Raw genomic sequence first — 17798 nt, 5'->3', positions numbered from 1 at the left:
GGAAGCCATATATACCGGCTCTCCTATGCAGTGAAACGACAGATTCCTAGTATTACAAATCTTTGTTTTCCAACACTTGTGCTGTCTTGACAACTCCTATGGTTGTGTTTGGCAAGACAGCGCAAACAGATCTGGGATCAGGTTAGAATGGATCTGCCTTGACCTGATAACGACATTTGGCAGCATCATCAACTTGCTAACTCGCTATTTTCTATATATTTTTTCACTTTATAATAGTCAATTAGTAATAAATGCATTACATTGATTATGCACTGTGAGTTGTGATAATAAAACAATTCTGATAGGACAGACATCACAATCAGAGTACATCGAGTTATAAACACACCACATACTGTAAGGTAGTATTTCTGCACTTTTAGATTCTCTTTGGCAAAAAAACAATCTACCATAATAGAATTCAACTACTTTGGGTTTTTGGAATATCACTTAACGTCACAAGATATACATGCTTTCTATCTGTTAAGTCCGCTACTACACTGAACAACAATATAAATGCAACATGTAAAGTGTTGGTCCCATGTTTCATGACCTGAATAGATCCCGGAAATGTTCCATACGCTTAAAATGCAAATTTTTCTAAAGTTTTCTGCACAAATTTGTTTACAACCCCGTTAGTGAGCATTTCTCCTTTGCCAAGATAATCCGTCCACTTGACAGGTGTGGCATATCAATCAGCTGATTAAACAGCATGATCATTACAGGTGCACCTTGTGCTGGGGACAATAAAAGGCCACTAAAATGTGCAGTTGTCACACAACACCATGCCACGGATGTCTCAAGTTTTGAGTGAGCGTGCAATTGGCATGCTGTCTGCAGGAATGTCCACCAGAGCAGTTGCCAGATTATTTAATGTTCATTTATCTACCATAAGCCACCTCCAACGTTGTTTTAGAGAGTTTGCCAGTACATCCAACCGGCCTCACAACCGCAGACCATGTGTATGGCGTCATGTGGGCGAGCGGTTTGCTGATGTCAACGTTGTGAACAGAGTGCCCCATGGTGGCGGTGGTGTTACAGTATGGGCAGGGAGAAGGTACGGACAACGAACACAATTGCATTTTATCGTTGGCAATTTGAATGCACAAAAATACCATGACGAGTTCCTGAGGCCCATTGTGAGGCCCATTTTTTTGTTGTGACCAACAGATGCATATCTGTATTCCCAGTCATGTGAAATCCATAGATTAGGGCAATTGACTGATTTCCTCATATGAAATGTAACTCCGTAAAATCTTTGAAATTGTTGCATTTATATTTTTGTTCAGTATACTTACTTGAAAAATTGTAGTTAGTAAAAACATGGCTAATAATAAATCATAATGCATTTAGGACTAGTTAACTAAGACTATAAACATGGCAACAAAGTGAAATACATTTGGTATACATTTCTTTTTCCAAAAAAAACGATGAGTCTTCGTTAAGCAAGAACAAAAACAAAAAGTTCCAGAAAACATCTTCCAGAGCACTGCAGTGACAGCTAGGAAGCTAACGCTACACATGAGTGTGTTCGATAATACTACTACTGACTTCAGGATGGTCAGGTGAAAACCCTCCATTGGAAAAACATCTCAGCTAAATTAGCTACTAACTGTACATCACCAGCGATGGGTTTTAGGTTCAGCCTTCTGGGCCCCAATACATGAAGCCTCTCACATTAGCAGTGCTGATCTGGGATCAGTTTTGCCTTTTCAAAATCACAATAATGAATAAGATCAGCACTCCTACTCTGAAACTCTGTGAACACAACATGGGCCTGATCTAGGAAGGACAGCTTCGGAATCCATGCACTTCCAGCTGACACAGCAGTAGTCTGTGCGCTCGAGGTAGAAGTTGACCTTAAGCACAGATCTAGGATTAGATTGCCCCTACCCAATTCTAGCAGTAACCATTAGCTGGGCGAAGCAAGATCTGACCCTAGATCAGTGGTTTGTACCTCAGTCGGGGCAGGGTTGTGGTGGTGGTGTTTTGCTGCCCTCTACGGATCTGAGCTTGGCAGTGAAGGTGTGGCTCAGGAGGTTTTGGAAAGAAAGGAGGAGCAAGAGGAGGAGGGGGCGGGGAACAAGGAGGAGACTTGGGCGGGGCTACTCGTCGCAGCCCAGCAGCTCCATTCGCAAGGTGATGCGCCCGTGCCATGCCCACGGCAGGATGCGGACGAATCGGGCGTAGAAGGGCGGCTCGAACAGGTTCTTCTTGTGGACATTGTTGTCGCTGTTGCCCGGGAAGATCTGGAGGTTGGGGTGCAGAATCACATGCACAGAGACACATGGGAGTTAGTTAGCTAGCTAGTTAGACTGAACATCCATCATGGAATTTATAGAACATTGTGAAATCTATGACACATATCTCATGGCAACGGTTGTTTGAGGTTCTGTTTATTGTGTAAAAAAAATAAAAAGGAGTAAATTACAATTGGGAAAGAAAAAACTTAATTTAATAGCTTTAATTTGGTCCATATTCCTACACAGCCACACATTGGGTAAATTCATCTTGGGCTCACTTCTTTGGATGCAAGATGCAAAAAACCGACCTTGTCTGTGCTGGTGACATCGTCCTTGACTATGCTCCAGAACTGTCCATCGTCACTGTAGGCCACCTTGAAGGCAGAGACAAACTGGACCGCCCCAAAGTCCTTGGCCCCCTGGGTTATAATACCTGTGATTCTCTTGAGGGACTCCAGGTCTACCTGTTACAGAAGGAGAATGGGTCAGAACAAGCAGGACTCCAGGTCTACCTGTTACAGAAGGAGAATGGGTCAGAACAAGCAGGACTCCAGGTCTACCTGTTACAGAAGCAGAATGGGTCAGAACAAGCAGGACTCCAGGTCTACCTGTTACAGAAGGAGAATGGGTCAGAACAAGCAGGACTCCAGGTCTACCTGTTACAGAAGGAGAATGGGTCAGAACAAGCAGGACTCCAGGTCTACCTGTTACAGAAGCAGAATGGGTCAGAACAAGCAGGACTCCAGGTCTACCTGTTACAGAAGGAGGGTTGGGTGCCGGAGTCTGCTCTACATTTACATTTTAGTCATTTAGCAGACGATCTTATCCAGAGCGACTTACAGTTAAGTGAGTGCATACATTTTTCATACTGGCCCCCCGTGGGAATCGAACCCACAACCCTGGCGTTGCAAGCACCATGCTCTACCAACTGAGCTACAGGAGGGCTCTAGTGGCAACGCTGGCGATTTCGAACTACACATCTCCGTTACTTGTCTGTCTGTATCCCCCACTACACTGTTCCACCATGAATAATAAGCATCTTGGAGCATCTTGGGCTTTGTCAGTAATTTGTCGGTAAAGTAAAACGGTGAGAGAGAATCTTCCAGAACTTTCCCCAACAACAACAACAACACAAATCTCCCTCAGCTATAGCCCCCTCAAAAATTCAAATAGATGTTTTATTGTCACACACCAGATAGGTGCAGTGAAACGTCTAGTTTTACAGGGTCAGCCATAGTAGTACGGCACCCCTGGAGTAAATTAGGGTTAAGTGCCTTGCTCAAGGGGCACAACGACAGATTTTTCACCTTGTGGGCTCGGGTATTCTAACCAGCAAACTTTTGGATACTGGCCCAATGCGCTAACCGCTAGGATACCTGCCGCCCACTAAGTGACCCCACCACCCACACCATTTCCCAAAATCCCCTCTCAACCTCTTGCAGTTACCTGCAGCCACTCAGAGCGTTTGGTGGTGTCCGCCGTCCAGGCGTTGGTCTTGCCCTGCTTGTCCAGCCGAGCGTAGTGCGGCTGCCAGGTGAACGCCTCCATACCCCAGGTGCGGTGGACGCTGGAGGCCGAGATCTGGCGGTCGGCGAGCAGGCGCGACTTCATGCCCAGGGGCTCGGAGCAACCTGCCGTGTTTGAATACACTGTGAAGTGAGACAACAAGCACCAGCAGGGAAAGAGAGAGAAGTATGATAGACAAGAGACGGACAGGAAAGACCCAAGCCAGCCAGCCGGTGAGCAGCACAGTGAAAGCACATGGATGATGACAGCCAGTAATGACCAGAGTTGTGGTGAGGTGGACGGAGTAGTGACGGTACAGCCATAGGGAATAGAGTTTGGCCAACCTATCTTCCAGGTTGGCTCTCTGATGATAGAATGCAATTGTCTTGGAGCTTTTGGCGGCCATTTAAATGCTACATTTCAAACTGAGTTGGGCTGAACTCTGAACAGCCCATGTTGCGGCTCTGATGAAGGTGTGCACCAGAGTTTACTGAACTTGGTCCTGGGGACCCCAATGGGTGCATGTTTTGGTTTTTGCCCTAGCACTACACAGCTGATTCAAATAATCAAAACTAAAAACGTGCACCTCTTGGGGTCCCCAGGACCGAGTTTGGAAAATGCTGGTGTAGACAGAGCGAGACGGACAACATACGGCAGCCAACTAGTGGAGCATGTAGGTTAGTTGGACTGAGACGTCAGTGAGTCGTACGCGCACGTCTACATTTTACATGTTAGTCATTTAGCAGACGCTCTTATCCAGAGCGACTTACAGTTAGTGAGTGCATACATTTTCGTACTGGCCCCCACCGTGGGAAACGAACCCACAACCCTGGCGTTGCAAGCGCCATGCTCTACCAACTGAGCTACAGTAGGACCAGCATCATGCGTGCCCAAGCTTGTCGACCGAGTCACATTTACTGTATGTTGGGCAAAACATTGAGCCTGCACTTCGCTTAGTGTGTGTTGCAGGATGTTTTTTGTAGCATGCATGTGTGAGCAAAAGCCACAGAGTGCAGTACGAGGTACAGGTGGAAACGTGGTAACAAAGCACAACCAGCACAGCATAGCATGCTTTGACAGACAGTCAATCAAAGATGGGATCAATTATTTCTGACTACTTTTAAAAACACACAGACACACATCAGTTTCATTTAGCTAAATTAAACCATGCCAGAGAACCCATGGCATCATGATCCAACAAATAAAGTACAGAAACTTTATACAGAAAGTTGTTGCAGCAGAGAGGACATAAAGGCAGTCCAAAATATATCTACTTCTACTAGCATGGATAAAAGTCTGTGATGATCAATATGACTTGGTTACAATCCCCAAAAAACAGATTTATTTACACCATAGATCTCGTTGCCAATGTTTCCACCGCAAAAATGTCCATATGGTGTAGATAAATCACTTTTTGGATGTTTTCTTTTCTCAACCAGACAGGACTGATGCAAAGTGGGCAGTATGTATGAGCATCTGGACAGGTAGTGAGTCGGACTGGATCAGACTTATTTCCCACAGTGTCATTTCAGTCAGACCTAAACCAAAAACCTTCATTATCATTTCAGTCAGACCTAAACCAAAAACCTTCATTATCATTTCAGTCAGACCTAAACCAAAAACCTTCCGTATCATTTCAGTCAGACCTAAACCAAAAACCTTCATTATCATTTCAGTCAGACCTAAACCAAAAACCTTCATTATCATTTCAGTCAGACCTAAACCAAAAACCTTCCGTATCATTTCAGTCAGACCTAACCAAAAACCTTCCGGTAAAACTCAAAACCTCCTGTACCATATAACCATACGACACACTGAAACCAAACCCCATTCAGTTTGACGTTGTTATCGGTGTGCGCGCATGCGTAAGTAAGCATGCACGTGTGTGTGTGTGTGTGTGTTTACCATTGAGCTCACAGCCCACCAGCTCCATGCGTAGGGTGCAGGCCTTGCGGCAGACCACGGGGATGATGCGGAAGTACTGGCTGATGATGGGAGGGTCAAACAGGTTGGTCTTGGTGCCGTCGTTGTCCACGTTCCCCACAAACACCTGGAGAAGTAGAATAAATTAAGAATATTATATTTGATCTAAAGTGTCTTACAGTCATGCGTGTTTACATTTTTCATTCGGGTGGCCCCAGCGGGAAACCGTAAAAGGCACAGTTCACCACCCACAACAAATCCACGCCTTTCATTAATATCCAGGCACCCTATTCCCCTCTAACTCAACTCTGGACCTTGAAGCCAGTTCCACTGCTGATGTTCATTCTTCCCCTGTAATCAGGGACTGATTTAGACCCGGGACACCAGGTGGGAGCAAATCATTAATCAGGTAGAACAGAAACCCAGCAGGCTTCGGACCTCGTAGGGTAAGAGTTGAAGACCCCTGCCCTAGACCCTAAATAGAACACTCAAAAAATGCACTACATGTAGAAGATGATCAAATCAGCCATAGTGTGTGTGTGTACATCAGAGGATGTGTGGGTGTATATCAGAGGATGTGTGTGTGTGAGTGTGTGTACATCAGATGATGTGTGTGTACATCAGATGATGTGTGTGTGTGTGTGTGTACATCAGAGGATGTGAGTGTGAGTACATCAGAGGATGTGTGTGTGTGTGTGTGTGTGTACACATCAGAGGATGTGTGTGTGTGTGTATGTGTGTGTGTGTGTGTACATCAGAGGATATGTGTGCGTGTGTGTGTACATCAGAGGATGTGTGTGTACATCAGAGGATGTGTGTGTGTGTGTACATCAGAGGATGTGTGTGTGTGTGTGTGTACAGAGGGTGTGTGTGTGAGTACATCAGAGGATGTGTGTGTGTGTGTGTGTGAGTACATCAGAGGATGTGTGTGTGTGTGTGTGTGTGAGTACATCAGAGGATGTGTGTGTACATCAGAGGATGTGTGTGTGTGGGGGTGTGTGTGTGCGTTTTCACTCACAGAGTCCTTTGTCTGCCCGTCCAGGCGGTACATGGTGTAGGTCCTCCCGTCCAGACTGGACGCCACTTTAAAGGCCTTGATGAACTCTGCTGACCCCATGCGGCTGGCGCCCTGCGTCACGATGCCCGTGAAACGCATCTTCCTCTGCATGTTAATCTGCACAAAGGACAACACACACGGTTTAATTTCAGATCTGCAACTATATTCTAGTCAACATGGTCTACTTTCAGATCTGCTACCATATATATGAGTCAACATTAACAAAGTGAATGTTTCGAATGACTGATTGGTCCTAGAGTCATGAAACCTTCACTGCACATGGAGGGAGATGACAACCTTCAATCTGTATGTAAAAAAGGTCCACGCCGACAACATTAATCAATGCAATGAGGAGAGTCTTGAGAATAAAACACATTTGTCAGAATTAAAGTACACTGTTAAAAAAAATAAAGGGAACACTTAAACAACACAATGTAACTCCAAGTCACACTTCTGTGAAATCAAACTGTCCACTTAGGAAGCAACACTGATTGACAATACATTTCACATGCTGTTGTGCAAATGGAATAGACAACAGGTGGAAATTATAGGCAATTAGCAAGACACCCCCAATAAAGGACTGGTTTTGCAGGTGGTGACCACAGACCACTTCTCAGTTCCTATGCTTCCTGGCTGATGTTTTGGTCACTTTTGAATGCAGGCGGTGCTTTCACTCTAGTGGTAGCATGAGACGGAGTCTACAACCCACACAAGTGGCTCAGGTAGTGCAGCTCATCCAGGATGGCACATCAATGCGAGCTGTGGCAAGAAGGTTTGCTGTGTCTGTCAGCGTAGTGTCCAGAGCATGGAGGCGCTACCAGGAGACAGGCCAGTACATCAGGAGACGTGGAGGAGGCCGTAGGAGGGCAACAACCCAGCAGCAGGACTGCTACCTCCGCCTTTGTGCAAGGTGGAGCACTGCCAGAGTCCTGCAAAATGACCTCCAGCAGGCCACAAATGTACATGTGTCTGCTCAAACGGTCAGAAACAGACTCCATGAGGGTGGTATGAGGGCCCGACGTCCACAGGTGGGGGTTGTGCTTACAGCCCAACACCGTGCAGGACGTTTGGCATTTGCCAGAGAACACCAAGATTGGCAAATTCGCCACTGGCGCCCTGTGCTCACACTGAGCACGTGACAGACGTGACAGAGTCTGGAGACGCCGTGGAGAACGTTCTGCTGCCTGCAACATCCTCCAGCATGACCGGTTTGGCGGTGGGTCAGTCATGGTGTGGGGTGGCATTTCTTTGGGGGGCCGCACAGCCCTCCATGTGCTCGCCAGAGGTAGCCTGACTGCCATTAGGTACCGAGATGAGCTCCTCAGACCCCTTGTGAGACCATATGCTGGTGAGGTTGGCCCTGGGTTCCTCCTAATGCAAGACAATGCTAGACCTCATGTGGCTGGAGTGTGTAAGCAGTTCCTGCAAGAGGAAGACATTGATGCTATGGACTGGCCCGCCCGTTCCCCAGACCTGAATCCAATTGAGCACATCTGGGACATCATGTCTCGCTCCATCCACCAACGCCACGTTGCACCATAGACTGTCCAGGATTTGGCGGATGCTTTAGTCCAGGTCTGGGAGGAGATCCCTCAGGAGACCATCCGCCACCTCATCAGGAGCATGCCCAGGCGTTGTAGGGAGGTCATACAGGCACGTGGAGGCCACACACACTACTGAGCCTCATTTTGACTTGTTTTAAGGACATTACATCAAAGTTGGATCAGCCTGTAGTGTGGTTTTCCACTTTAATTTTGAGGGTGACTCCAAATCCAGACCTCCATGGGTAGATCAATTTGATTTCCATTGATAATTTGTGTGATTTTGTTGTCAGCACATTCAACTATGTAAAGAAAAAAGTATTTAATAAGATTATTTCATTCATTCAGATCTAGGATGTGTTATTTTAGTGTTCCCTTTATTTCTTTGAGCAGTGTATGTCCTAGTTGCAGTTTTATCTGCACTGATATGAAATAACTGACAGGTGAAAGTAATTCCCTTGTAGGCAGCCACAATATATTGCTTTGACCTCTCCCCCATAATGACGTTTCACCTCTCCCCCATAATGACGTTTCACCTAGATCAGTAGATAAGGGAGAGAGACTTTACTATGGAGATACCCTGCTAGACTAGATCAGTAGATAAGGGAGAGAGACTTTACTATGGAGATACCCTGCTAGACTAGATCAGTAGATAAGGGAGAGAGACTTTACTATGGAGATACCCTGCTAGACTAGATCAGTAGATAAGGGAGAGAGACTTTACTATGGAGATACCCTGCTAGACTAGATCAGTAGATAAGGGAGAGAGACTTTACTATGGAGATACCCTCCTAGACTAGATCAGTAGATAAGGGAGAGAGACTTTACTATGGAGATACCCTCCTAGACTAGATCAGTAGATAAGGGAGAGAGATCAGGGTCATGTTCATTAGGAACTGCAGCAGTTTATTTTGCAAAGCAGAAAAAAAGCCTTTGTCATTAGACAAGTCCAGGTAGTCTCTTGGTTTCAGTCAGTTTTCTTCTGTTTTTATGCCTGAAGAACACGAGCCAGACAGTGGTGTTGGAGCCAGACTGTTGTCCTGTACTGACCTCTATCCAGGGGTTCCTGTCGTAGGAGGCTGAGGTCCAGGCGTTAACCAGGCCCTTGTTGTTGAGGCGTGCCAGCTCGGACCCCCAGCGCTGTAGGCCCAGGAATCCGTAGCGCACCGACGAGGCCAAGATTTGAGACTCAGCAATGCCTCCGCCCTCCATTCCCAACAGAGAGATACATCCTGAGGAACAGACAGACAGACATAGGGAAGAAAAACGCACAGACAAGACAGATCAACAGACGCGCTCAGACGCAATGGAAGGAGAACCTAACAGGTAATGTGTGGTGAAAATTGTCTGGTTTATTTCATACAGTATGTACACATACACGCCCCACAAATCTGGCAGACTGCTTCCAACCCATGCGTAGTCCACTGACTGAACTACAGTATCTCCCACCGCTGTCCTACCCGGCCATGATTCAGGCTCACAGAAACATATTGACCGTCTATCTAAAGCGCCCAAACTCCTTTACTTAAGAACACCAATATCTCATAATAACAAAAACCCTGGGCCAGCTTTGGACGGCCCCCAAATTACATTAGCTACGTTACATGAATGTGTTTCTTAAATCACATTTCAGCCTAATGCATTTGATTGCACTTAGAAATAACATGGCAGATGAAGGCTAATAGAAAGCCAGTGTGTGTGTGTGTGTGTGTGTGTGTGTGTGTGTGTGTGTGTGTGTGTGAGAGAGAGAATGGTACTCACGCAGTTGGCAGTGCTTGCCCACGTAGGGGGACGGACAGCGGCAGTTGAAGTCTCCATCAAGGTCCCTACAGGAACCACCGTTCTGGCACGGCTGCTTGGCACAGTCATTCACATCTGTAGAGAGACATCATGATCATTATCATTCACTGGCATTCCATTATGTACAAATCAACAGAACAATGACGGATAACACTGTGTGGACAAGGGGTGATCGGATCCTAAATAAGCACTCCTACTCCAATATACGCTTTTTCTGAATCTAAAATATACGTTTCATAGGGTTTTCTGATAAAATCCTTAGTTTTTTCTTCATCTATGTTCTACATTTGATAAATCTATTAGTAACAGCAAAGGCATATCTGAACAATGGCTGCATTGGCTCAGATGAGCGGTTGTGGTCCAATTCTCTGCAGCTCCCTGATTTACCCCTAGATGGCGTAATTTCCAACAGTATACACCGGAAGTGTGCGTTTTAGAGAGGGCGCTTGGCAACAGCGTGCATCAGAAGAATGGAATGAGAACACACTTTTTTAAATCTCTCGCCAACAACATTTGATTCAACTTCTTTTGAACACGGCTCTGAATTGACAGTGTGTGTCTGAAACGGAAACCTATTCCCTATAGGCCCTGGTCAAAAGTAGTGCACTACATATTCTTTCTACATTTAAGTCATTTAGCAGACGCTCGTATCCAGAGCGACTTACAAATTGGTGCATTCAACTTAGCCAGTGAGACAACCACCCCCTTTTTTTATTTTATGGGGGGGGGGTGGGAGAAGGATTACTGTTATACTATTCCAGGTATTCCTTAAAAAGAGGTAGTGTTTCAAGTGTCTCCGGAAGGTGGTCAGTGACTCCGCTGTCCTGGCGTCGTGGGGGAGCTTGTTCCACATACGGAATAGTGTCATTTCAGACACAGCCTGTTTACCATATTTGTGTAGAATATGACCCAAATCTCACTAGTAGTCATCAGTGAAGAGTGTGATGTGTGATTCTGTGCCCAGGGCCAGGCAGGTAGTCAGTCGGCCACGAGGAAAGCACACACACACACAGTGGGGGACACACACACACAGTTACTCATAATCAGTGGTGAAAAAAAGTAAAAAAAATTGTCATACCTGAGTAAAAGTAAAGAAATAAAAAATAAAATGATAATTTGTCACAAGAAACTAGCTCCCTGGTTTACAGAAAATACCCGAGCCCTTAAGCAAGCTTCCAGACAATCGGAAAGGAAATGGCGTTCCACCAAATTGGAAGTCTTCCGACTAACTTGGCAGGACAGTACCGTACAATATCGAAAAAGCCCTCACTGCTGCTCGATTAGCCTACTTTTCCAACCTGATTGAGGAGAGCAAAAACAATCAAACTTTTATTTTTGATACTGTCGCACAGCTAACTAAAAAGCAACATTCCCCAAGTGAGGATGGCCTTCACTTCAGCAGCGATGAATTCATGAACTTCCTCGACGAAAAGATCATGATCATTTAGAAAGCAAATTTCAGACTCCTCTTTGAATATGCATATTACCTCAGGAGTCAGTTGTCTTTTCATAGCCGAGCGTTCAGAGGTAGAGAGGGAGTTAGAGGGAGAGAGCACGTCCGTTGAAAAGGTCAGGGTTCCATAACCGCAGGCAGAACAGCAGAAACTGGAGCAAAGATTACAATAACTAACCCTTTCATCTGTGGTGTTAGCTAGCTTGTTCTATTAGCTCCTATGCTAGCTAACTGGCTAGATAAACATGGTGCTGAGATATCAGATAGGAGCTAATAGCCAACGTAGCTAGCTAACGTTAGCTTATCATTTTGAACATGAACCATTTTCATCAACGAGCCATCTGACTTGCGGTGTAACGTTAGCCATTTACTGGTGTGCTGATCTGACCAGCAGCAATCGTGTCCGTAAATTGACAGTTGATAGTCGGATTAGATGATCATCGTAATAGGGAAAGAAGGAAGTGTTTTAAAATGCCTAAATAAAGGTTGGCAATAGGTTTAGCCACATAAGAATCTTCCTGCATGTTTATGGACCAAGAAAGCTATGGACCAGCGTGCGTTCTCATTTCTCAAACTAGCCAAAACAAGCTCAATAACTCAATGCATGCACACACTCCTATTGAATATGCATTCACCTGTATTGTGAGTAGGCCTATGCCATCTTAATTTACCGAGTTTATCAAGAGATTTACCATTCAAATCAAATGATTTCCATTATGTTGTTACATTGTTTTTACCAAAGTCAAATGTATTGTTTCATTTGAAAATGATAGAGGAGCATAGGTCTGTTCCTATAGAGTTATGGAGGAGCAGAGGTCTGTTCCTAGTGTTATGGAGGAGCATAGGTCTGTTCCTATAGAGTTATAGAGGAGCAGAGGTCTGTTCCTATAGAGTTATGGAGGAGCAGAGGTCTGTTCCTAGTGTTATGGAGGTGCAGAGGTCTGTTCCTATAGAGTTATGGAGGAGCAGAGGTCTGTTCCTATAGTGTTATAGAGGAGCAGAGGTCTGTTCCTATAGAGTTATGGAGGAGCAGAGGTCTGTTCCTATAGAGTTATAGAGGAGCAGAGGTCTGTTCCTATAGTGTTATGGAGGAGCAGAGGTCTGTTCCTAGTGTTATGGAGGAGCAGAGGTCTGTTCCTATAGAGTTATGGAGGAGCAGAGGTCTGTTCCTATAGTGTTAGAGGAGCAGAGGTCTGTTCCTAGTGTTATGGAGGAGCAGAGGTCTGTTCCTATAGTGTTATGGAGGAGCAGAGGTCTGTTCCTAGTGTTATGGAGGAGCAGAGGTCTGTTCCTAGTGTTATGGAGGAGCAGAGGTCTGTTCCTATAGTGTTATGAGGAGCAGAGGTCTGTTCCTATAGTGTTATGGAGGAGCAGAGGTCTGTTCCTATAGCGTTATGAGGAGCAGAGGTCTGTTCCTATAGTGTTATAGAGGAGCAGAGGTCTGTTCCTAGTGTTATGGAGGAGCAGAGGTCTGTTCCTATAGAGTTATGGAGGAGCAGAGGTCTGTTCCTATAGTGTTATGGAGGAGCAGAGGTCTGTTCCTATAGTGTTATGGAGGAGCAGAGGTCTGTTCCTATAGTGTTATAGAGGAGCAGAGGTCTGTTCCTAGTGTTATGGAGGAGCAGAGGTCTGTTCCTATAGTGTTATGGAGGAGCAGAGGTCTGTTCCTATAGAGTTATAGAGGAGCAGAGGTCTGTTCCTATAGAGTTATGGAGGAGCAGAGGTCTGTTCCTATAGTGTTATAGAGGAGCAGAGGTCTGTTCCTATAGAGTTATGGAGGAGCAGAGGTCTGTTCCTATAGTGTTATAGAGGAGCAGAGGTCTGTTCCTAGTGTTATGGAGGAGCAGAGGTCTGTTCCTATAGTGTTATGGAGGAGCAGAGGTCTGTTCCTATAGAGTTATAGAGGAGCAGAGGTCTGTTCCTAGTGTTATGGAGGAGCAGAGGTCTGTTCCTATAGTGTTATAGAGGAGCAGAGGTCTGTTCCTATAGTGTTATGGAGGAGCAGAGGTCTGTTCCTAGTGTTATGGAGGAGCAGAGGTCTGTTCCTATAGAGTTATAGAGGAGCAGAGGTCTGTTCCTAGTGTTATGAGGAGCAGAGGTCTGTTCCTATAGTGTTATGAGGAGCAGAGGTCTGTTCCTATAGTGTTATGGAGGAGCAGAGGTCTGTTCCTAGTGTTATGGAGGAGCAGAGGTCTGTTCCTATAGAGTTATGGAGGAGCAGAAGTCTGTTCCAACTGGCAGAGTTGATATCAGTGCAGAGCAAGGCCAGCTGGCAGAGTTGATATCAGTGCAGAGCAAGGTCAGCTGGCAGAGTTGATTCCAGTGCAGAGCAAGGCCAGCTGGCAGAGTTGATATCAGTGCAGAGCAAGGCCAGCTGGCAGAGTTGATATCAGTGCAGAGCAAGGCCAGCTGGCAGAGTTGATTCCAGTGCAGAGCAAGGCCAGCTGGCAGAGTTGATATCAGTGCAGAGCAAGGCCAGCTGGCAGAGTTGCATGTGACAGAGTACCCAACACAGCCTGAGCATCAAATCCAGTAGGCTGCGCCAGGCCGCCAGCGGGATGAGGTGTACAGTACAGTCAGTGTCCTCTGACTTTGTGCTCTACTGAGTCCCGGATGGCAGTGCCATTCATCAGTATTTAAAAAAGGGGAAATCTGGGATTTGTACATCCATTTTGGGACTTTTAAATTCAACCTCATCCCTCAGCTGTTTACCAAAACAAATGGCAGGGTGAGTGCTTTGTTATTTATCAAATCCCAGATTGCCCCTTTAAGGAATCCAGGTCCAAATAGTTCCTGGCATGGAGCACAGGAGGGGCACAGCTAGGGGGTGCCCCACTGGTAGTACACACTGCCAGGTCTAGCCACACAACTGCTAAATTAAATATATGAAGTTGTAATTTGCTCAGTGAAATCCTTTTGGGGAGTGACAGAAGACCACAGAGGACCTTAAGAAAGAATAGCCCTGGTTCCAGACTTTGCCAGACCGTGGTGTGGGGCCATGTGTTTTGTGTTATGACTGAGGGTTAAAAAAAATTTGTTTTGAATTAACATTGAGATTTGACAGTATATTGTAGTCACAGAGATCCTATAATTCAGGGTTATAGGCTTCTATAAGTAATTATATGATTGTAGTATTGTAGGAGGTCTGGCCCTAGACAACACTGTGTGACAGACTGCTACAATAAGATTATAGCAACTGAAAAATAATTGTGTTGATGCTTAGTGCAACTGGCCTGACCTGGTGTTAGCAAATTCCTTTCTATGACCATTTTAGGAAATGGCCTCCCCTGCTGAAAGGCTACCAGAAGCGACTGTAAACAGAGCAGTGTGGCTACCAGAAACTACCAGAAACAGAACAGTGTGACTAGCAGAAACTACTGTAAACAAAGCATTTGAATCACAATAATGCACACACCCACGTAAATAGAAATGGATGCAAACAGACCTCCCAAGGTGGTGCAGAGCTTAATCTGTCCACTTCAGACTAGCCATATCCTGTGTGTGGTTGAGGCAACTCCTAAAACAACCAGAAATCTGCCTGCCACTCACTGTCACACATTCTTTCAGTCTCAGCTGCAGTCGTGTCTGAGCCAATTTAGGTGCCGACACTAAAGTGAGTAAACAGCATTAGACTTTCAGTATTGGTTACTGCCTGCCCATTGAGGCTTTCAGGCCAATTTCACACAGCCGGTAGAAGTGCTGGTGTCAGACCTGAGGGGAGGCTGTGACATTGTCGAGGCAGACTTCATTCACTCTTCCACTTCCACTTCCCTCTTTACCCCGGCAACAGGGCCGCTGACGTCTTGGGAGTGCTGCGTTCGTGACCACTTTCCGTTGGCTGGCTGAGCACGAGAGAGAGTCCGGTTTGCATGTACAGCGGGTTTGCCGAGTGTGTGTGTGTTCTCTAACTAAGTGTGTAGCCGTGTGTTTTAGCATGCGAGTGTGTGTGTGTTCTCTAACTAAGTGTGTAGCCGTGTGTTTTAGCATGCGAGTGTGTGTGTGTTCTCTAACTAAGTGTGTAGCCGTGTGTTTTAGCATGCGAGTGTGTGTGTGTTCTCTAACTAAGTGTGTAGCCGTGTGTTTTAGCATGCGAGTGTGTGTGTGTTCTCTAACTAAGTGTGTACCGTGTGTTTTAGCATGCGAGTGTGTGTGTGTTCTCTAACTAAGTGTGTAGCCGTGTGTTTTAGCATGCGAGTGTGTGTGTGTTCTCTAACTAAGTGTGTGCCGTGTGTTTTAGCATGCGAGTGTGTGTGTGTTCTCTAACTAAGTGTGTAGCCGTGTGTTTTAGCATGCGAGTGTGTGTGTGTTCTCTAACTAAGTGTGTAGCCGTGTGTTTTAGCATGCGAGTGTGTGTGTGTTCTCTAACTAAGTGTGTAGCCGTGTGTTTTAGCATGCGAGTGTGTGTGTGTTCTCTAACTAAGTGTGTAGCCGTGTGTTTTAGCATGCGAGTGTGTGTGTGTTCTCTAACTAAGTGTGTAGCCGTGTGTTTTAGCATGCGAGTGTGTGTGTGTGTGAGAGCGCGCGCACAAGTGTGTGGGAGAGGATGTCGCAAGATTGTTACTACTGTACGCCTCTGAGTTGGCTGCTTTCAATTAGTCACCTTCACTGAGCTCCTGCCACACACACACACACACACACACTGACCACAGCTTACAGGAGCTGCCGAGGATGCGCCTCACTCGCTGCCCACACATACACGCACTCAGACACACACGCACACACTCTCTCTCTCTTTCTCGCACACACAAACACCCTCCCTCTCTCCAATACACACGCACACTAATTACCGAGTAATACAAAATGTCAAAACACAGGCATCAGGAGTTCTAAATGAGAAGTTTGGAGGCTGAGCCCAAGAACAGCCCAAGGAACCTCACATACTTCTGCAGCCAAATGACCTTTACAGTCCTCCCAAATACATGATTCAATTAGCGTAAAAGCTAGCTAGCGCTTTAGCTCGTCTTTTCCGGGAGGTGGGTAATGTACTACGGAGTCAGAGCTTGGTCAAGTACTCTTTTGTGGTGCACATAGATGAGCATGGCCATGAACTTTTTAAGTCATATTCAATTATTTATGGCATAAATAGGGGCATGAACATTTAGAGTCGAAATAGACTGCAAAGAATATAAAATGGTGTCCCTAGCTAAAAAGCTAAGAGGAAGAAACCATAACTGACAGATTACACCACATTCGTCTCCTAATTGATCTGCATATTGCCCAGTAGGCAGTACCACAGAACACTCACTTTGGTGTTGGAGGGAGGGGAAAACTGATGTGTTGTTGACACGATCTGACTGTTTCCAGTTTCTGTGGCACGCTGATGTGGACGGCTCTGCAGATAAAAGGGGATAAATAGTGCTGACCCCTGCAGTTCTCTGTGTGTGTGTGTGTGTGTGTGTGTGTGTGTGTGTGTGTCCCTCTGCCCCACAGGCAGCGTCAGCTAGCAGAAGGACTGGACATCTAGAGCAAAGCGCCCGGGTCCAAACAGAGGAAACAGTACATTCACTGCCTGAAGAGGACTATTCATGGGTTGCACGTTTCGTCACAATATTGTTTTGAACATTTGTTTTAGGACCGATGCCCAGCGGAGCGTTCTACTCAATGCTTTGTCAATGTGCGCTGATGAAGACTCCATTGGAAATAATAAAATACATTTCTAACAAAGGAGATATATGACAAGCAGAAAAACCTTTTGTCATTATTTTGATGTCGCCATATTGACTATAGATGCAGTATAACATTAGCTAGCTGTTATGAGTTTCTCTGGTATCAAGTAATTCAGGACGCGAGAATATACTTAAAACAATTATATGGAGAGTTGATGCGAAGTATTTGATAGATACGGTACCGGGTTCGTATAACAAACGGCACATGCTTTGCCTCGTCATCTGAACTACTAGACAAAGAAAATCTCTTCTTATAGTCCCTGTTACATATTGCTTCAACAACATCTGGAAACCATCAGTGGGCACTCCACACCTTGATGCTTTCACCTTGTACCCAAGGCAGGATATTCCATCTATCAATCATTCTAAGATAAACACCAGTAAGCTCCCTCGACATACTGGAATCCTTGGCACCAAGAATCACCCATATAATAGATTTAACCTTGTTCCTACAACAGTGTGAAAAGATGTCATATCATTCCCCCATTTATTTTTCTTCTGTTGTCAGTAAAATTCCCCAGATATAACATTAACCCAAACAATTCACATAAAACTTCATATAAAAATAAAATGTTCTCCAATCAGTAGTATAGATATATGATTGGAGTCTAA

General features: G+C 45.5%; 1 protein-coding gene and 1 long non-coding RNA gene across 3 annotated transcripts in view; one reads left to right on the top strand and one right to left on the bottom strand.

Moving 5' to 3' along the window:
- Positions 1 to 1219: 1219 nt before the first annotated feature.
- Positions 1220 to 17798, bottom strand: part of LOC121540809 (lactadherin) — a 40089-nt gene continuing 23510 nt past the window's right edge. The window contains exons 4-10 of one of the 2 annotated variants that reach the window (XM_045207873.1): positions 10029 to 10142; positions 9318 to 9499; positions 6688 to 6843; positions 5652 to 5796; positions 3687 to 3889; positions 2549 to 2704; positions 1220 to 2246 (exon numbers count right to left, since the gene is read on the bottom strand). In XM_045207873.1, the coding sequence (XP_045063808.1) occupies positions 2103 to 2246; positions 2549 to 2704; positions 3687 to 3889; positions 5652 to 5796; positions 6688 to 6843; positions 9318 to 9499; positions 10029 to 10142 (1100 nt within the window). In that variant the 3' untranslated portion in view covers positions 1220 to 2102. The remainder of the gene's footprint in view (positions 2247 to 2548; positions 2705 to 3686; positions 3890 to 5651; positions 5797 to 6687; positions 6844 to 9317; positions 9500 to 10028; positions 10143 to 17798) is intronic. The other variant, XM_045207874.1, reaches the window with a different exon arrangement.
- LOC121540810 lies at positions 14990 to 17142 on the top strand. Its single transcript, XR_005995551.1, has 3 exons — positions 14990 to 15133; positions 15311 to 15391; positions 16951 to 17142. It is a non-coding gene; the product is annotated as an uncharacterized LOC121540810 (long non-coding RNA).

The sequence above is a fragment of the Coregonus clupeaformis genome, chromosome 26 (assembly GCF_020615455.1).
Source record: "Coregonus clupeaformis isolate EN_2021a chromosome 26, ASM2061545v1, whole genome shotgun sequence".
Classification (NCBI taxonomy): Eukaryota; Metazoa; Chordata; class Actinopteri; order Salmoniformes; family Salmonidae; genus Coregonus; species Coregonus clupeaformis.
The sequence above is the reverse complement of the archived record's forward strand: the minus strand, read 5'-3'. Positions and strand labels throughout refer to the sequence as shown.